Source organism: Oncorhynchus tshawytscha, linkage group LG26, assembly GCF_018296145.1.
Source record: "Oncorhynchus tshawytscha isolate Ot180627B linkage group LG26, Otsh_v2.0, whole genome shotgun sequence".
Classification (NCBI taxonomy): domain Eukaryota; kingdom Metazoa; phylum Chordata; class Actinopteri; order Salmoniformes; family Salmonidae; genus Oncorhynchus; species Oncorhynchus tshawytscha.
This window is the reverse complement of record NC_056454.1, coordinates 25,237,959-25,260,041: the sequence shown is the minus strand read 5'-3', so window position 1 is coordinate 25,260,041 and position 22,083 is coordinate 25,237,959. Positions and strand designations below refer to the sequence as shown.

The 22,083-nt window shown below is 42.5% G+C and overlaps 1 protein-coding gene across 1 annotated transcript in view; it reads left to right on the top strand.

The window, feature by feature from the left end:
• The first annotated feature begins 9,559 nt into the window (after positions 1-9,559).
• LOC112225027 (unconventional myosin-XVI-like) overlaps positions 9,560-22,083 on the top strand; it is a 180,939-nt gene continuing 168,415 nt past the window's right edge. Inside the window, 1 exon segment of the mRNA XM_042306657.1 lies at positions 9,560-9,845. Within this exon segment, the coding sequence (XP_042162591.1) occupies positions 9,818-9,845 (28 nt within the window). The 5' untranslated portion in view covers positions 9,560-9,817.

Genomic DNA, 22,083 nt, shown 5'->3' with positions numbered 1-22,083 from the left:
TGTTCTCCTGGCATCCGTCAAACCCAGATTCATCTGTCGGACTGCCAGATGGTGAAGCGTGATTCATCACTCCAGAGAGCGCGTTTCCACTGCTCTAGAGTCCAATGGCGGCAAGCTTTGTACCACTCCAGCCGACACTTGGCATTGCTCATGGTGATCTTAGGCTTGTGTGCAGCTGCTCGGCCATGGGAACCCATTTCAAGAGTTATTGTGCTGATGTTGCTTCCAGAGGCAGTTTGAAACTTGGTAGTCAGTGTTGCTACCGATGGCATTCTATGACGGTGCCACGTTTAAAGTCTTCAGTAAGGCCATTCTACTGCCAATGTTTGTCTATGGATATTGCATGACTGTGCGCTTGATTTTATACACCTGTCAGCAATGTGGCTGAAATAGCTGAATCCATTAAGTTGAAGTGGTGTCCACATACTTTTGTATATATAGTGTACTTTCTAGAACAGCATGTTGTATGAAACAGACACTTAATGAACCCCATAATCCTAAACAGGAAACAAACCGCTAACACTAGTGTCGCAAATGACACCACCATATTATTACATCACTAAATCAGAGCCCATATTCACAAAACACTTCTTACTCAAAAACAAGAAGCTTCTTATTTTAAGGAAAAAAATAAGAAGTTTATAAGTGCAATTTCTCAACAATATCTTATGATTTAAGGATTTTCCTACGAATTTCTCAAACATTTTCTTATGAATCTTCTTCAGATGTTTGTTGCTAGTCAACGGTTTTAGCAAGCTATCTATATCTAGTTAGCAATGACAATCATGTTAGCATATTTCCTACTGAGATTACTGTTCTAAAACATGTTATTGGGTTTAAATAATCAATACTGAAACTTTCAGATTAAGTTTGTGAGTGAATTAAACATGTTAAATTGCTTTCATTAGCTTTTTCTCTCACTGCCCTTAGTTTAAGACAAGGTTTTAGCCATCTTGGAATTAATAACATTTCCAATGACTTTATTTTCAAAAATCTAATTTCTTAACTTTTTGATTAAGGAGAAACAGAAGAAATTACAGAAGAAGTGTTCCGTTAACCTTTTTAAGGAATAGCAACTTTGCTTAATTAACTTTCTTCTTAAGTTTATAGTTAAGGAAAACATTTCTTCTTAAGAAGGTTTTGTGAATCTGGGCCCAGCTTCTTATTATTACATCATCGGTTATCGCCCGTTACATCATCACCATTGCCATGCAGGCCCGATGATGCCCGACGCCATCTTGCTCTACCATGTTCTATGAATGCATTGCAGTGAGACTTATGAGAGCTTTGAAATGGCCAATCAGGCCCTTTATCTACTTCCCCCAGAGTCAGATGAACTCGTAGATACAATTGTCATGTCTCTGTATCCAGTATGAAGGAAGATAGAGGTAGTTTCGCGAGCCACTGTTAGCAGTTGTGCTAGCACTAGTTAGCAACTTCCTTCAAACTGTACGCAGAGACATAAACATGGAATCCACACGTTCTTCTGACTCTGGGGAAGTAGATAAGGGGCCTGATTGCTAAAATCCCAAAGTACCCCTTTAATATGACCTTCAATATGTAGGTGAGAGTGACAGAGAGTCAGTGACAGTGAGGAAGAGAAGGGGGAAACAGAGGGAGAGAGGTGGGGATGATGAGGAAAAGTGGGGATGATAGAGGTTGAGGAAGAGAAGGGGGAAACAGAGGGAGAGAGGTGGGGATGATGAAGAAAAGTGGGGGAAACAGAGAGAGCGAGGGGGATGATAGAGAGTGAGGAAGAGAGGAGGGAAACAGAGAGTGATGGAAAGTCAGTGACTGGGAAAGAGAGGGGGAAGATAATACCTAACCCAGTTAATAATAGAGCATTGGATTAGAGGGGTGTGTGGGGGGGGGCGGTGGGATGTGTGTGTGTGTGTGTGCATGTATGTGTATGTGAAATTTCTCATTAACAGAGAGAGGCTCTAATCAGACCAGTCCAGATGGACACCAGAGAGAGTTTGTGTGAATACAGTATTAACGAGAAAGTGTGTCTTATTCTCCCTGAATTAGTTTTGAGGACACCCCTGTATGCATTTAATTTGATATAAATGAAGATTTAGCCAATTGGTTTGTTTGCCTATCCGCAGTTCAAACAGCCAAACCCTAAAATATGAGAAATTTGGGTTGTAAAATAAATAAATATTTATTTGTGTAAATATATCACACAAAATGAATAATTGATTTAAGGGGGTCCCACCTCATGGTTAATTCATTAATGTAGCCCAACATTCCCAGAGCCACGGAAGAAAGTGTTAATAGCGAGCGTTGGTTCAGGGCAAGAACACAATGTATTACTTGGCAACATTAATCTGTATTAGAGCTCATCTAACTTTTGAAATGACACATACACACAGGGCCGTGCACAGACCCTTGGTGGGCATGTGCTCAAACCCTTTTGTTTTTCTTCAGCAAACGTGGCCACATACTTGTTGAGCAATTATGACAAGAAGGGGGAAAAGCAGCACAATCTGATGAGGAAAGTATTTTGCTAAACTATTTTGAACTGGAATAAATGCTGCACTCATAAACAATGATCAACACAATTTCAGTCAAAATAGAAAATTGTCAGAAATACTATAGCCTACCATTGACTATAGCCAACCTAACTCCATGTGTTTCCACTATCATGTATCCCAGTGGGTTTGAAACTTTTTCACCTGCAATCCCCAAAAAGTACTGGTACAAAACTTGCAAGCCCCCCCGCGCATACACATGCACACGTGAACATACACACACAATCTCAATGTAGCCTGTCATTCCAGCCATAAACGGTGATGCATTTTCAAAACGCAACATAGCTTACAAAAATAAACTACGTTTTACACCTGCATTTTGAGTTGAAAGTCATTCATGTTAGTAGCCAATTTCAATCAGGGATATATCTTGTCACTTCCTTAGTTTTTGCACGCCAATGCTGATGACTGGCTACTGGTCAACTATCAAGACGCGCACATTTTTGTTTCTGAAGCATAGATGAGGGGAATTATACCACCATCGAAGAGGGTACTTTGGAAACTGAAAGAGCAAGAGGGCATGTACTCTGCACAGGTGGAGCCCTATCGGTTGTTGTCAGGATAAGGTTGTCTCAGTATTGATTCCCATCAGAAGGAAGGTGTTGATACTATGGTGATATTGATGTTTGTCAGCAGGAGCATCAGTTGACAGCCGACTGACACTAAACCTCACTCCTCTTAGAAAGCATGCATTCTCAACCACACACTCTCACACTCTCACACTCTCACGCACGCACGCACGCACGCACGCACGCGCGCGCACACACACACACACACACACACACACACGCACGCACGTGATTCTAGCTGGTTAATAGAACACAGTAGATCTCTCTGTCAGTACTTGACCTGATTACAGTCATGGAGAGAGACTCAACATTAGGATGTGCCTGCATAGCAACACAGATTCATAGATTAGTCTACAAGTAAGTTCTTTAAATTGGGACCAAATTTCACAATTTGTCACACTGTTACAATTATTCTCACTGTCGTTGTGTTACTAACTCTACTGTGACATGGTGCATTGCTAGTGTTACGGTCACAAAGACACATACTGTATATCTTGTACATGTTTGGGTCTTTTGACAGTACCACAAAAGTGTGTTATTGATGAATAGCAGCATCAATGGCCAATGTAAAGGTTTGTGTGCACTGTATTTGTCTGTTTGTGCTGTAGGCCTACTGTTTGTGTTGACCAAAGTAGAATGCAGTGGATCCTCATCAGCTTACTATGTGTTTGTGTGCTTGGGTGGGTGGGTGTATGTATGTTGGGTGTGTGTGGGTGGGCGTATGTATGTTGGGTGTGTGGGGGTGGGCGTACGTGTGTTGGTTGTATGTATGTTGGGTGTGTATTGGGTGGGTGCATGTGTGGTGGGTGCATGTGTGTATTGGGTGGGTGTGTGTGTATTGGGTGGGTGTATGTGTGTTGGGTGGGTGGGTGTATGTCTGTGGGTGGGTGGGTGTATGTGTGTTGGGTGGGTGGGTGGGTGTATGTGTGTTGGGTGGGTGGGTGGGTGCATGTGTGTTGGGTGGGTGCATGTGTGTTGGGTGGGTGTATGTGTGTTATGTGTCTGTGGGTGCATGTATGTGTGTTGGGTGTGTGTACGTGTGCTATGTGTATTGGGTGGGTGTATGTGTGTTGGGTGGGTGTATGTGTGTTAGGTGGGTGTGTGTGTGTTAGGTGTGTGTTGGGTGGGTGTATGTGTGTTGTATGTGTGTTAGGTGGGTGTTGGGTGGGTGTATGTGTATTGGGTGTGTCTTTTGTGGGTGTGTGTTGGGTGGGTGTATGTGTGTTGTATATGTGTTGGGTGGGTGTATGTGTGTTGTATGTGTGTTGGGTGGGTGTATGTGTGTTGGGTGTGTGTTAAGAGTGGAGGAAGGATAAAGAGTGTCAGCTCACCAGGCAGGTCACCATGACACAAGTCAGTGTTTGACATCCATCCATGTCTGAGGACTTCGGGAGTTGTCAAGGAAACCCGCCACTAGCGGCAACAGTGAGTGTTGTTGACAGGGATAGCGAAAGGTTATAAGCATCTGAATCCAAAGGTTGTATGTATAAATCCAGCGATAGAAAGTTGTTCTTGATATTTTTTTTCAAGCCCAAACCTTCAACCTTACTGTGGTGTATTGAGAAATGTGTTATGTGTTAATGAGTTTAGATTTAAAATGGTTGCAAATAGGAAATGGGATTTTTTTTTGCAGGGGTTGAGTTATTTGAATAAACAAATGACAATAGGGTTTCCGTTCTTACATTGAAGTGATTGGATTACGAGATTAAAGGGTGGTTAAAGTTCAATTAAGTATTGGGGAGTTGGGCTGAAGACACTGTAGAGAGTAGTCAACTGGGATGTGTTAAGGAGAACATGAAATAAATCTGTTCTATTTATTATAATCACGCTTCGGAGTCTTCAGTAAAGGAACTCGTCATTTTAGGATGCAACACTTATTTCAACCATTTGGAGTTAATGCCTAACCATAAAAATGTGTAGTTAATGCCTAACCATAAAAATGTGTAGTTAATGCCTAACCATAAAAATGTGTAGTTAATGCCTAACCATAAAAATGTGTAGTTAATGCCTAACCATAAAAATGTGTAGTTAATGCCTAACCATAAAAATGTGTAGTTAATGCCTAACCATAAAAATGTGTAGTTAATGCCTAACCATAAACATGTGTAGTTAATTCCTAACCATAAAAATGTGGAGTTAATGCCTAACCATAAAAATGTGGAGTTAATGCCTAACCATAAAAATGTGGAGTTAATGCCTAACCATAAAAATGTGGAGTTAATGCCTAACCATAAAAATGTGGAGTTAATGCCTAACCATAAAAATGTGGAGTTAATGCCTAACCATAAAAATGTGGAGTTAATGCCTAACCATAAAAATGTGGAGTTAATGCCTAACCATAAAAATGTGGAGTTAATTCCTAACCATAAAAATGTGGAGTTAATGCCTAACCATAAAAATGTGGAGTTAATGCCTAACCATAAAAATGTGGAGTTAATGCCTAACCATAAAAATGTGGAGTTAATGCCTAACCATAAAAATGTGGAGTTAATGCCTAACCATAAAAATGTGGAGTTAATTCCTAAACGTAACCTTAAGCACTTTGACATTTTAAGTTTGAAACAAATATGAAATTTGACATTTGTGAAACGGATGAACGTCTAATTCTGACATGAGACTTTTAGAGCTTGTAGGAATAAACAGTGTCACCGTGGTAACAAGTTGAGACATTCACAAGCGAGCCACGCCTGGTGTGAAGCAATGTGCCTTGGCCAATATCAATCACAGTGTGACCTTTACACACACACACACACACACACACACACACACACACACACACACACACACACACACTGAATGACCTCTCTGGTTCTGGCAGAGAGATGATGGTAGAGTGAATCCCAGAGGGAAAGTCTAGACATTGTTGATACCATAAACACTGAGCTCTCAGCTGTCATATGCTGCTGTATAAATCAGAGAATAGGTGGAAGGTGCTATTCCATACAATGGTAATCATTAATAAAATATGACTTCTTACTCCAAATTATATGACATACATGATGTCATGTTTGGATGATTGTGTGTAAAGATGCTTTGTGGTTATACGTAATATCTACTCCTGTATATGAGATAGAAGTGTCTTGTTTGGATGCTTCTAAGTAAACATCTTCCATGGTGCGTTGTAACAGGGTGTAGTAGTGCGCTTCCTCCTCTGGTGTTTAGCAGGGACACTGGCCTCATGTCTGAGTGTTTAGTGACAGGTACAGAGCCTTCCCCTGACAGCCGTCTACACATCTGTACTCTACAGGACCACCGCTCACTGACGGTCAGGAGTCAATGTCAGTTTAGAGACTGACAGACGGACTCACAGACAGACAGAAAGACACTTCCTGAAAGGAGTCTCACACAGAGACAGAGCAGTCTGTGCATCAAATGAACAGTCTGTTTTGAATTGATAACCAAATGTAATCCCAGGGACAATAAACCATACAACATCATAGCCTTATTAGAATCCCCCAAAATGGTATTTTGTTTAAAAGTTATTACTAGGTGATTCACTGCTATTTTGAAATGGTAAAAACAGCTGTAGCCATGAGAAAAGATGATGACATTCTAGTTTTATCTGATAAGGGAGCAAATTAGTGATGTGACAAATGTACAATGTTAATGTTAAAGGTGCAATTTTTAAATATTTTAAACCGCAAGAAAAACTCAGAAAATGACATGAATTCACAATTCAGATATGATCCTGCGTATGACCGCTAGGGGGCAGTGCAGTTCAATCTACCACAGTCCTGGCAACTTACCAGATGCTGCTTACCTTCCTGCTGTCCCCCACCCACTCACCAACAATGGTAGTTAATATCATTTTAGGTTCTCTGCAGTGCCCCTCTCCCCCATGTTATCAGTTGTCAGCACATGGGACTTCTCATTAATGTGATGGATAGTTAAAGTGATGTATGACAGCATGTTCATAGGCGTCCAACAATCTGTTGTCAATGCCACGTATGGTGTTTGACAGCACTTTGTACTTACTTCCCTTAGTGATGATGATCATGACCTGTTAGTGTTAGTTTTGATAACTGAACTGTGATTTTTTTTTTAAACATTTGGGTTTGGGATTTTGCCTAAATGTTAAGGATCCAAAGGTCATTCAAAGATTCACACCCCTACAGCGAATACATTCAAGCAGCATATCAAACTTGGATAATGTTGTAGGTTACACCTGCAAGTATACAAATGCATACCAGGGCATTTTATTTCTAAATCTGATTATGGGGGAGATGTGGGAAACTAAAAGGCTAGCTTGCTTGCTTTTTTAGCCAGCTAGATAGCAAACTGCTTGCGGAGAAGCCTATGGCAGGCACAAAATTAGATAATGTAAAACGAACTTAAACTTTCATTACATCTAGCTATTATTACACAGCTGGAATGCCGATTTAAGCTTTTTACATGTCCTAATAATTAGAAAGGTTGCTCAGAAAACCAATATGCTTACTTCGATTTTGACCATGTGCCAATTAAGATAAGTAGAGTAAGGTGTTTACATTACTATTTTCATACTCGGCCTACTGCCATAATCAGTTTAATATTGAATGACTAGTGAGCATGTAAACATACTTAGACAGGGGTTTCTTGGGGGGGGGGGCATGTTGTTACCCTCCAGAGAATCAGGTGATCCCCGCTGTCCCTCTCTGTGGGCTGACCTTCTCAACAGACAGAGTAGACCAGACAAACAGGGTCTCCGTCTCTCCTATATTCTTCCTTTCATCTCTACACCTTCTTATCCATCACTCCCGATTCCTTTCTCTCCTACTATCTCTCTCTCTCTCTCTCTCTCTCTCCAACTATCTATCTCTCTCTCTCTCTCTCTCTCTCTCTCTCTAACTGGGTTGTTGATATTCATCATTAATTTACTACAAGCACAATGCACACAAACACATAAACACATGCTACTCTCTAAGGGTGATGTGCTGGATGTTGAAGGCATGTTGTGGCTGCTGTTTTTGGCTCCTGTGTTGGAGGAGAAGCAAAGATTTTGTGACCTGATTTCATATGACAGGATTTACTCTAGCATGTCTCAGATGCTTCCTCTCTCTCTCTCACTCAATCTCTTACTTTCTTTCTTTCTCTCTCTCTCTTTCCCTCTCTGTCTCTCTCTTTGTTTTGTTGTCTTTCTCCCCATCTCCATTGTTCTTACTGTCACTACACTGTCATTCGTAATCCCCCTCCTCTGTCCCTCTCTCTCTCTCCATCTGCCAGGTGTGTTACATGTAGGTTGGAGTAGCAGAAGTTGACAGGATGGTAGAAGAAAAACAATCACTCTCACGATATACCAGCCCCTGCACGCATACGCACACACACACACACACACACACACACACACACAGAGAGAGAGAGAGATACACCAGTAGACCCTGTAGTACAGTGGCACAGCTTCAAAATGTATGTCAAAATCCAGATTTAGTCACACAATCCATAAATTGAAGCTGCACACATACAGAGACACCCACACTGGCACGTATGCACACACACACACACACACACACACACACACACACACACACACACACACACACACACACACACACACACAGCCTCTTTGCTATGTTGCAGCGAACATATTCATACATGCAAATCAGTCTCTCCTCACCGGCTAAAATATATTTTTGCAGTAAACGTACAGACACACTCACACAGACATACACACAAACACACTGCTGCGATTGTGCTGTATGAGAGAGGGGGTGACAGATGTATGATGGAGGGTGTGACCTGTTGTTAAATGGCAACCAGGCTTATCTAGAGCAAATATATTGACCAGTTAAAGAACCATTGGTGAACACTTAGCCAGTCACAGCACTAAGAACAGAGCAGAGCCGCACTGCTGCAGCTGAGCACCCCTCTCTCCTCTCTACCTCCCTCTATCGTTTCCTCTCTAGCTTGCTTCCTCCTTCTCTCTTGCCATCTTTCTATCTATCTCTATTTTCCCTTCTTTCCCTATTGTTTCACACTCTACCTGCCTATCCCTCATTTTCTAAAGCTCTCTCAATTGCTTTCTACCCTTTGCTTCCTCCTTTTCCATTCTCCCTCTTTCTCCTCTCATCCTCTCTCTGTCTCTCTGTCTCTCTGTCTCTCTGTCTCTCTGTCTCTCTGTCTCTGTCTCTGTCTCTGTCTCTGTCTCTGTCTCTGTCTCTCTCTCTCTCTCTCTCTCTCTCTCTGTCCCTCTCTCTCTCTCTCTCTGTCTCTCTCTCTGTCTCTCTCTCTCTCTCTCGTGAAGAGGCACAGCAATTCATTCCGTCTCTTTTGTTTTCAGCTCAAGAAAAGCAGTAGGAGGTGTGTGTGTCAGGCACATTGCATTTGTGTCTGTGGTGTGTATATCTCTGAATGTGTGGAGCATTGCGTCAGGGGGGTGTGTTGCACTGGGGGTGGGTCTACCGCGCTGTCAGTCAGTGACGCACACTGAGCACGTGCGCCGGTCATGGTTGGGGAGAGGTTGTGTGGTGGTTATCTGACCGATGGCTGGGAGAGCTGCAAGAGCTGCAAGCGTTGCAGCCCTGCGATGTTGTGTGTGCCTGCTGAGTGTGTCTGTCTGCTCTGCTGCAACCCGAGTCCTATAGTGAATAATGCAGAGCAGAGCAGCTGAATGAATAATGCATTGTGCAAGTTTACTAGCACTGCTGTTAGCTTAACCAGAGCTGGAAGGAAGGAACCTGTGGCTGCCTCTGTCTGTCTCACTCTCTGACTATCTGACTGACTGACTGGTACAAGGAGAACATGTCCCACTACCATTTTCTCAAATGCTGTAAGTAAGCCCTGGACAGCTGTCCTCCCTTTTCTGTCTCTCTACCTTTTTCTCTCTCTATTTGTCTAGTAGTTGCTAATGTTGTTTATGTCAGTGTGTAGCAGATGCAAGTGTGTGTGTGAGAGAGAGAGAGAGAGAAAGTGACAGGTGTGTCTGTATTAGCTCATGCCTATCTTGTGTGTATGAGAGCATGATGTGACTATCTCTGGCAGTTTATGATGTAATGTACCTGTGTAACATTTGGTATGATAGTGTCATGCATAGTAATGGTGAGCCAATGTGCCTCTGATATTACATTCTGATGTAGCCAGCGTGTGCCATTTGTGTGTGTGTAGTTGTGTGTGGGAGCGAGAGTGGTTTTTGCCTGTGTGGGTGTGTGCAATTATATTTTTGTGTGTGTGTCTCTGCAACGTGTTTGTGTGTGTGCGGGATGTGTGTTACGTGTGTACTGTGGGTGGGTGTGTGAGCTTGCTGCAGACAGAGTGCGGTAGCTGTGTGAAGCTGACCGGTGAATGCGGCAGGTAGCGGGAGGCTCCTGGGTAATTCAGCTCGAGTGACAGACAGAAAGGTAGAACAGAACTGCAGGGAGAGAGATCGGGAAAAGAGAGGAATGGCTGGAGAGAGAAGAGCGAAAGAGAGGGATGCAGAGAGAGATGAGGGAAAGAGTGAAAGAGAGGAATGGAAAGACTAATCGAGAAAGAGGGAGAGAGATGGGAGAGAGGCGATATTGAGAGAAATGTGAGGATGGGGACAGGAAGGGGAGACGTGGATGTAAGGACAGGAGGATAAGTGACAGTTGAGGAAAGGAGAAAGAGGGACAGATTATGAGTCAGGGAGGAGGTGAATAAAGGAGATAAAAAAAGAGTGCGAGAACGGATGATGGTGCATGACTAAGAGATTAGGAGACAGAGGGAGCCGGGGAGGTAGAGAGAGATAGAAGGAGATATATCTGGGAAAGCGGTAGAGGAAAAAGGCTGCCAGGGAAGGGGATTGGTTAATCATTTCCCCGATCTATACCTCTCTCCTCTATTTCCCTGTTGTTTCTTTCCCCTGCTTTTTCTCCTTTCATCCCTCTCTGAATTATCATTTTCTCAAAGGCTGAAATGTGTTGGTTGTTTGACAAGTGTGTGTGTATGTATGTGTGCGTGTGTGTGTATGTGTAAGAGAGAAAGAGTCCAGATTAGGGTTGAAGGTGAACTCAAAGGGCAGATAGAAATAAAAGGAGAGTGAGTGAGCATGAGAGCGAGAGGGATATGAATGAGGCAGGTGTGTGGGTTCTCACGTTTGATGTGTGCTGAAGCAGACACATGAGTAGGCTCATAGGTCAGTGGAAGAGCCCTGCCTCAACCCATCCTTACAGAACTGTGCATGCATGAATAGGCACTGTAAAACCTTTCATGTAAGTAATTTACTGGCAACAATTGGCCAGGAAATTACTGTGATGTATTTTTACAGTACAGCTACTACATTTTTTACTGTAATATAATTTACAGTATATTACTGGCTACAGCAACATATTAACCAGTATTCTTTGTAGGTTTTCATTTTGACATTTATATTGACATTTTGGTTATTTAGCGGTTGCTCTAGTCCTTAGCAACTTACAGTCAGTGTGTTCAACCAAGGTTGATAAAAAATAACCTATTACAGTTATGGCAAGCAAAACATTTCTGAAAACCGTAACAGACCATTTTGTTGGATTTAGTCCTTTCGAGTCGATCGCAATTAACACAGTAAAAATCCCCATCAAAATGTGTCTGTTTAAAGTAGATATATCTATCTCAATGCACTGCATCCGTCCATGTTGGACTTCCACAGCTGTGGTGGAAAGTGGCAGCGTTACGGCGCTGTTTGACAGACCAGGATACATCCCGAAAATCAGTCTTCTGACAAAAACGTCTGTAACGTCTGAATGTATTTCTCTTTACTCTGGATCCCCATTAGCTGTTGCCAAGGCAACAGCTACTCTTCCTGGGTTCGAAAACGGTTTAGCCTACGAACTAATTTAAAAAGATGACACTCTCACAAACATGATGGTGTTCGCTGTTTTGCTCTACAACCCCCACAAGTGTCACAGGACTTATCTGAAGGTGACCTGGTACCATTTTAAAAAATGAATGGAAGTAGTTTTGTGCCAACACACTTTCTTATATCTTCTAGAAATAGGACTAACACTTTGCCTCTGTTTTGCCATTCATGAATGTGTTATTCAATGTGTTTCTATAGGCTATAGTAGTAAAGGACAAATTCAATATTTTCTCAAATATTGGAGGGATACCTTCAGGGGTCATAAAATTCTAAATCAAATAGCTAACTGAGCCATGGTATGACCATCTTAAAACAATTCCATATGTCAGCTTAGTGACGTGGCCCAAAGGCTTACACTTTTAGGGGTTAAGAATGCATTGGTCTTCAAAGTGATTATAATTACAAGAAACATTGCCTTCAGAAAGTATTCATAGCCTTTTGACTTATTCCACAATACAATTCAAAATGTATTAAATATTTTTTCTTTCTTTCACCCACCTACACTCAAAATCCCAAACAGACAAAATTCTAACTTGTATTTAGACATTTTGGAAAATGCATTTAAAATTAAATACAGAAATATCTCATTTATGTATGTATTCATACCCCTGAGTCAATACATGTTAGAATCACCTTTGGCAGAGATTACAGATGTGAGTCTTTTTGGGTAAGTCTCTAATTGGATTGTAAAATATTTGCACATTATTCTTAAAAACAATATTCAAGCTCTGTCAAGTTGGTTGTTGATCATTGCTAGACAGCCATTTTCAAGCCAATTGAAATCAAAACCGTAACTAGGCCACTCAGAAACATTCAATGTCATCTTGGTAAGCAACTCCAATGTAGATTTGGCTTTGTGTTTTAGGTTTTTGTCCTGCTGAAAGGTGAATGTGTCTCCCAGTGTCTGTTGGAAAGCAGACTGAACCAGGTTTTCCTCTAGGTGTTTGCCTATAGTTAGCTCTATTCTGTTTATTTTTATCGTAAATAAAATCCCTAGTCCTTGCTGATTACAAGCATACCCATAACATGATGCAGCCACCATCGTGCTTGAAAATATGAAAAGTGGTACTCAGTGATGTGGTGTCTTGGATTTGCCCCAAAGATAACACTTTCTATTCAGGACATGAAGTTAATTTCTTTGCCACATTTTTTGCAATTTTACTTTTACTTTGAAAACCTCCCTGGTCTTTGTGGTTGAATCTGTGTTTGAAATGCGCTGCTTGACTGAAGGAGCTTACAGATGATTGTATATGTGGGGTACATAGATGAGGTAGTCATTAAAAAATCATATTCAACACTAATATTGCACATAGAGTAAGCCCAGCTTATTATGTGACTTGCTCAGCATATTTTTACTCCTGAACTTCTTAGGCCATAATAAAGGGGTTGAATGAATACTTGTTGACTTGAGACATTAACGCTTTTCATTTCAATTAATTTGTCAAAATGTATAAAAACATAATTCCACTTTCACGTTATGGGGGTGTTGTTTGTTGGCCAGTGACACAAAATCCCAATTGTATCCATTTTAAATTCAGACTGTAAAACCACATGTGGAAACAGTCAAGGGTGTGAATACTTCCTGAAGGCACTGTGAATACTTCCTGAAGGCACTGTGAATACTTCCTGAAGGCACTGTGAATACTTCCTGAAGGCACTGTGAATACTTCCTGAAGGCACTGTGAATACTTCCTGAAGGCACTGTATCTTATGATATGTCTCTGACTATTTCTGGCTAGTGCCAATATAATACTGAGACATTATTAACGGTACTCGATGCCAGAACAATGAAACACAGTATAACACAGGAACACAGTGACTATTAAACTGTGGTGAAGGGAAGAAACCCAGGCTTTCTGAAGCCTTTGGAGCTTTTACCAAATTGAGACGGAAAATGGTTCCATACTTGGAGCTTCATTTTTCATTCACAATGCATATTAGTGACATCTGCTGTTCAGCAATAAATAGCAGCGTGTGATTATCCGATGCATTTCCTTCTCCACTGTTTTCCTCTGAACTCTGTTCAGCAATAAATCGATGGCTTTACCAGGTTTGCATCTTACATTATGCATCCCTTTGTTTCTTTAAGTTTACAATAAAAAAAATGGAATCTATAGCATTATTTAGGGGACTTGAGACAGAAGCTTATATTATACTAAATAAAAAAATTATTTGAACAGCAGTACAGAAAATGTGGTTTCGAATTAATAAAAAAATAAATGTGTGCCTTCAACAGGATTTGACCTCTAACCTCAAGTCCTTGAATGTTCCATAGTTCCCTACTCTACCTGCTAAGCTACAGGTCAGGTAAAACTACATGTACAAAATCCTAACGGTATCTGTAAGTACAGTGTCCAGCAGAGGTTGGTGTTTTGAAAGCAGCTTGGAATGGAAGAAAGCATTGGAACCACGGTGAAATCTTGCATTTTGCAACACATGGTTTGAAAAAGCATGTGATCAAACAAATCTTTGGACATCATTGATGACGTAATTCTGATAAAGTGATACACACATCAGTACACTACTTCGAATTTAGCTGCTTAGTGATTTCGACGCCTTGGCGCTCCGTTATCTAACGTAACGTCGCTATTCAACTTTAAGAAAATGATTTCCACAGTATTTTACTGTAATTACAAGGGATTAGAGCAAGCAGGTTGACTGTAAGTCAGTTGCATATTACAGCATATTAATGAATACTAGGTGTTTTAAATCACTTGCACTTCTTGAGGCCTAAACAAAGGCTTCCAAACTGGTTGTGATTACAGGGCAAAACAGATCAAATGGACATGGGTGAACACTCAACCATTAAAATGTCTGATCTATTCCCTATATGCATTCAATTAATAGGAATTACTACCACATATAACTTAAATTGGTACAGCACTCTCACTAATGGGTGCAATAAATACAGCCTCTAAGAAGAGAAAAAACACCCACTTGTGTTCAAAAGGTTTTTGGTGCTCCAAAAATCCAGTATGGTACACATATTTTGAATTACTGGCCAATTGCTGTTAGTAATTTACAGTAAGTTACTGCAGAGTTTCAGGACAAGGTTTGTAAAATTCCTAAATTATAGTATATTACGGTATTCTGTGGGGTACACCATTCTCACTCACTGGTGCAACAAAATAGCTCTAAGGGGTGCGTGAAACGCTTCAGGGAAGTCAGGCGCAGGAGAGCAGAACTGGGTAAAAAAAAACGGACAACAAAATATGGGTACAAAATAACCCGTCGCGAACCAGTCAGAGTGCACACGCACTTTACAACAAACAATTTCAAACACAGACATGGGGGGGAACAGAGGGTTAAATACACGACAAGTAGTGAGGGAATGTAAACTGGGTGTGTGGGAAAACAAGACAAAACAAATGGAAAATGAAAGGTGGATCTGCGATGGCTAGAAGACCGGCGGCGTCGACTGCCGAACGCCGCCCGAACAAGGAGAGGAACCGACTTCGGAGGAAGTTGTGACAATAGCCTCTATTAGCACCCATAAAATATGTTAATGAGCCAGAAACTCTTTCCTCGCCCACAAGAGTTTCCCACAATGCACCATTATTGATACTGTGAAACACATTCAAAGTATTTTACTGTGCATTTTACAGTATTTTACTGTTCAAATTACAGAAAGTTATTATAGCGTGCTGTAAAACAAATGTACGGTATTTTACGTGTGTGTACAGTACATACTGTACATGTATGTCTATTTGGATGCTGCGGGCTAATTCACAGCCCAGTGCAGTGCTGTCAGTGTTAATAACTAGAGCCTATGAGGGATATTCCTCTGTAAATCAATATCTGACAGCCAGGAGATGGGAAAGTAGGAGCTTCTCAAGCATGACAACTACAGTATATCTCTCTCCCTGCTCTCTCTCTCCCTCCCTCCCTCCTACTCCCTACCTCCCTCCTACTTCTCCCTCTTCCCTATATCTCCATCCTGACCTCTGCCGGTCCCTCTTGGTGTCTTTGACCTTTCCTGTCTGTCACTCACTCACTCTCACACTCCCTCTCCCGTTGACTTCATCTTTATTGTCTTGCTCAGCGGATATGAAGAATATGGTTTTGCATTAGCATCACATTTCGAGAGGCTAGACTGCTCAGTTGGATCAGTCTGAGGTAAGACTTTATGGGTGACATGTCAGAAGTGACACGTGTGTGATATGTGTCATATAACGTGTGTTTATGGCCAGACAATGTTGCTGTGCCTCTGTCTGGCTGATTATGATGCCTGATTTATAACGCTGACAACGCAGTTAAATACAGTCTGCTGGTGGCAAATCAAGTATTTTGGTAGAGGTGTGTGTGTGTGTGTTATTGCTCATGGCTAGAGTGACAATCTCGTCGCTGTGAGTTAAGACTCCTGAAGGAGGACTCATCAGTCCTGTGTCCCTCCTCCATGAAGTCAGTTATGATGTCTCCCTGAGTCTGCAATAAAGCTATCACAGCTGAGAACAGCACAGCAGAGAGAGAGAGAGGGAGAGGAGAGGGAGAGAGAGAGGAGAGAGAGGGAGAGAGGGAGAGAGGGAGAGGAGAGAGAGAGAGAGAGAGAGAGAGAGGCTGCACTTCCTAACCTCCTGCCAAATGCATGACCATATTAGAGACACATATTTCCCTCAGATTACACAGATCCACAAATAATTTTTGATAAACTCTCATATCTACTGGGTGAAACACCACAGTGTGCCGTCACAGCAGCAAGATTTTTGATCTGTTGCCTCAATAAAAGGGCATCCAGTGAATAACAAACACCACTGTAAATACAACTCATATTTATATTGATTTATTTTCACTTTTTTTTACTGTTTTAAAACTTTTTTACTTTGCACATCGTTACAACACTGTAGATTAGACGTAATATGACATTTGACATGTCTTTATTATTTTGTAACTTCTGCAAGTGTAATGTTTACTGTTAATTTTTATTGTTTATTTCACTTTTGTTTATTATCTACTTCACTTGCTTTGGCAATGTTAACATATGTTTCCCATGCCAATAAAGCCCTTAAATGGAATTGCGTTGAATTTAATTGAGAGAGAGGTGTGTGGGGGAGAGGAGTGTGAGGGAGAGAGAGAGGTGTGTGTGGGGGGAGAGAGAGAGAGGTGTGTGGGGGAAAGAGAGGTGTGTGGGGAGAGAGAGAGATGTGTTTGGGGGAGAGAGAGGTGTGTGGGTGAGAGAGAGAGAGTTGTGTGGGTGAGAGAGAGAGAGTTGTGTGGGTGAGAGAGCTCTAGGTCTGATGCTTTCAGAACCATGGGGAGCACCCCTTTCTCTTTCTGGTTGGTTTTCAAAAGGATTGATGAAGTCAAGAGTCAGTCTTCAAATGAACAATCCCTTGGGCTTTGACACCATTTGTGATGCAACAATTATGTCAGAGGAGAGAACCTAATCGGTGGGCGCAACCTATTTGTTTCATTAAGATTTTTCCCTTTTAGTTTACAGTAGGCTTGTGATACTGTGTCTGCAGCCTTTGAAGCAAACAATGAGAGAGAGAGAGAGAGAGAGAGAGAGAGAGAGAGAGAGAGAGAGAGAGAGAGAGAGAGAGAGAGAGAGAGAGAGAGAGACAGAGAGAGAGAGAGAGAGAGAGAGAGAGAGAGAGAGAGAGAGAGAGAGAGAGAGAGAGAGAGAGAGAGTAGCTGAACGCATTTTGAGTTCAACTCCAGGTTCATATCCTCCCATGCTGTGTTTGTTATAGTTGGCACGCACACACGCAAACCATTAAACTAGTGACTTTGCTCTACTTCCACTGACCCACTCTCACACTGTCTCTTACTGCTCTTTATTTATTCCACTGCCTGAATCGCCTTCCCTCTTTTTCTCCCTCTCTCCTCCTTTCTATTCCTTCCCTCTGTCTGTCATATACAGCCCCCCTCTCATCCCTCTAATACGCAGTCTCTCAGGGTGCCAATGTGTGATTGTTCTCAGTAGTGCTGCAGTCTATACCCAGCAGTGGTAATTATCCTTTGTTTCCTGTGTCCCTGGATGGAAGTTTAAGTCACTTTGAGTCAGCTAGCCAATCCTAGGACAGATATACCCATCTATAGTCTATAGACACATATATATAACATTGACGAATACGCTGATACGGTGTGCGAGTTCATTAGAACGTGCGTTGAAGATGTCGTTCCCATAGCAACGATTAAAACATTCCCTAACCAGAAACCGTGGATTGATGGCAGCATTCGTGTGAAACTGAAGGCACGAACCACTGCTTTTAATCAGGGCAAGGTGTCTGGTAACATGACTGAATACAAACAGTGCAGCTATTCCCTCCGCAAGGCTATCAAACAAGCTAAGCGCCAGTACAGAGACAAAGTAGAATCTCAATTCAACGGCTCAGACACAAGAGGCATGTGGCAGGGTCTACAGTCAATCACGGACTACAGGAAGAAACCCAGCCCAGTCACGGACCAGGATGTCTTGCTCCCAGGCAGACTAAATAACTTTTTGCCCGCTTTGAGAACAATACAGTGCCACTGACACGGCCTGCAACGGAAACATGCGGTCTCTCCTTCACTGCAGCCGAAGTGAGTAAGACATTTAAACGTGTTAACCCTCGCAAGGCTGCAGGCCCAGACGGCATCCCCAGCCGCGCCCTCAGAGCATGCGCAGACCAGCTGGCCGGTGTGTTTACGGACATATTCAATCAATCCCTATACCAGTCTGCTGTTCCCACATGCTTCAAGAGGGCCACCATTGTTCCTGTTCCCAAGAAAGCTAAGGTAACTGAGCTAAACGACTACCGCCCGTAGCACTCACATCCGTCATCATGAAGTGCTTTGAGAGACTAGTCAAGGACCATATCACCTCCACCCTACCTGACACCCTTGACCCACTCCAATTTGCTTACCGCCCAAATAGGTCCACAGACGATGCAATCTCAACCACACTGCACACTGCCCTAACCCATCTGGACAAGAGGAATACCTATGTGAGAATGCTGTTCATCGACTACAGCTCGGCATTCAACACCATAGTACCCTCCAAGCTCGTCATCAAGCTCGAGACCCTGGGTCTCGACCCCGCCCTGTGCAACTGGGTGCTGGACTTCCTGACGGGCCGCCCCCAGGTGGTGAGGGTAGGCAACAACATCTCCTCCCCGCTGATCCTCAACACTGGGGCCCCAGAAGGGTGCATTCTGAGCCCTCTCCTGTACTCCCTGTTCACCCACGACTGCGTGGCCATGCACGCCTCCAACTCAATCATCAAGTTTGCGGACGACACAACAGTGGTAGGCTTGATTACCAACAACGACGAGACGGCCTACAGGGAGGAGGTGAGGGCCCTCGGAGTGTGGTGTCAGGAAAATAACCTCACACTCAACGTCAACAAAACTAAGGAGATGATTGTGGACTTCAGGAAACAGCAGAGGAACACCCCCCATCCACATCGATGGAACAGTAGTGGAGAGGGTAGCAAGTTTTAAGTTCCTCGGCATACACATCACAGACAAACTGAATTGGTCCACTCACACAGACAGCATCGTGAGGAAGGCGCAGCAGCGCCTCTTCAACCTCAGGAGGCTGAAGAAATTCGGCTTGTCACCAAAAGCACTCACAAACTTCTACAGATGCACAATCGAGAGCATCCTGGCGGGCTGTATCACCGCCTGGTATGGCAACTGCACCGCCCTCAACCGTAAGGCTCTCCAGAGGGTAGTGAGGTCTGCACAACACATCACCGGGGGCAAACTACCTGCCCTCCAGGACACCTACACCACCCGATGCTACAGGAAGGCCATAAAGATCATCAAGGACATCAACCACCCGAGCCACTGCCTGTTCACCCCGCTGTCATCCAGAAGGCGAGGTCAGTACAGGTGCATCAAAGCTGGGACCGAGAGACTGAAAAACAGCTTCTATCTCAAGGCCATCAGACTGTTAAACAGCCACCACTAACATTGAGTGGCTACTGCCAACACACTGTCAATGACACTGACTCTACTCCAGCCACTTTAATCATGGGAATTGATGGGAAATGATGTAAATATATCACTAGCCACTTTAAACAATGCTACCTTATATAATGTTACTTACCCTACATTGTTCATCTCATATGCATACGTTGATACTGTACTCTATATCATCGACTGCATCCTTATGCAATACATGTATCACCAGCCACTTTAACTATGCCACTTGGTTTACATACTTATCTCATATGTATATACTGTACTCGATATCATCTACTGTATCTTGCCTATGCTGCTCTGTACCATCACTCATTCATATATCCTTATGTACATATTCTTTATCCCCTTACACTGTGTATAAGACAGTAGTTTTTTGGAATTGTTAGTTAGATTACTTGTTCGTTATTACTGCATTGTCGGAACTAGAAGCACAAGCATTTCGCTACACTCGCATTAACATCTGCTAACCATGTGTATGTGACAAATAAAATTCGATTTGATTTGATTTGATACCTAAGCAATAATGCACAAGAGGCAGTGCTGTATCATGAATACAGTCACAGGTACATGACGCTGTTTGAACCGACGCGGGAGCACTGCCTCATTGCTTTTATAAAACTGTTACCAACATATTAAAACAGCAATGAATTACATATTTTCATGAACATTATTTTTTACAAGTCAATTCATACAATTTAATTATTCCACCAGAAGATATAGTCTGGACAAAAATCTGGTTGTTAGTTCTTTTGTCCATGTTGCCACAGACAAGACCCAGTCTTTAATTATTTTTGCATAGTTGCTATGCAAAGGGACTGGCCGTCCGTTGTAAACTAAATGGTTTCTACGCAGGCAAGGTTCTTGTTGCTAGCTAGCTAGCCAACTTTGGATTGACAGTACACTAGCTGCATTTTTGTTAGTTTTATATTTTTTTCTATTGCCATTGGTGCTTGATTTGACTGGCTCAGTAAAAGATGTCTCGTCCTGTCTGGGCACCGTTCACTCTATGTATGGTACTACAGAGATCTAAATTCAAAAGTGAAACATTGGCAGACATCGAGGCTTATATTAACACCCAGGGTACCAAACTAAATGCTATGCTGGAAGCGAAGGGAAATAATGTTCTAGTTGAGTAGAAGAAATGATTCAACAACATGAGCATGATATTCTTATGGAGGCACAGTGATCCCTTTCAGATGAAACCGTTAGCAGGCATAGTGTGTCTGTGACGGCCAATACAGCATGGCTGGGAATTCTGCTTGTCCAATCAGCATGGCTGGGAATTCTGCTTGTCCAATCAGCATGCAGGATGCAAACAACCAGTTTTATAACCAGCTATAGACACAGATATACCCAGCTATACTCTATAGACAATCTACTGTCAGACTGGGCCAGCTGTAAAAACTAGCTAGCTAATCCAGTCCAGATATGGCTGAGCTTTGTGCCTGACAGTAAAGGGTAGGAGCTAGCCTCCTCTGGTTGGGGCTTGGCTTTGAATTAGGCTGTGTCATTTGAACTGAAGGGCTGTAGTGTATATGCTTGTGTAATGCACAGTACATGTGCTCCGCCAGCTGCAGCACTTGTGCGGGTGTGTCCTGAGAAGAATGTACTCCTCCTCTTGTCACGACAGTGGTTGGCTGCATTTCTTTTCAAAATCCTCCAAGACTCAGGGGCTAGAGCTGGGACAATAAACCGCAAATGATCGACGGCAACCATACCGATCACTTACCACAGGCATTTTGCTCATTTCGTTCATTACGATAAGTAGCCTGTACTAGAGAAATAAAATACGTTTGCTAATATGTGTGATTGTCAATGGGACAGTTGTTGGATACAACTTTCAAACCAGTAGTAGTAGTTTAAAGGATAATATAATAACTGTTGTGTACATTAATGTTATAAAACGATCGTTCTATTTATCGCAACATGGATTTTTGTCCATTTCGCCCAGGTCTATCAGGGGTGACAGTAGACTTTGGAGAGAGTCGTGTTTGGGGAATGGGTGAGGGGGAGGGGGAGGGGAAAAGGTGGGCAGTGTCACTAGTTTCATAGTTATCACGGTGTATTGTCTCTCTAACTCTGCCTAGTCAGCTTAATAAGAGGCTGTACAAGCTAAATAGTAGTGAATGGTATAGTGAGGCATAGTGGGGATGGTGGTGTGTGTACTGACACAGGGCTGGGCACACAGAGCAGGTTTAATAGGGTAATTGGTTTCTGCGCCTGGGAGCAGCTTACTTCACTGCAGCAATTCTAAAGTGTCTTTAATCTGCATCCTGGCTTATCAGAGCCTAGAGACAGGGTCA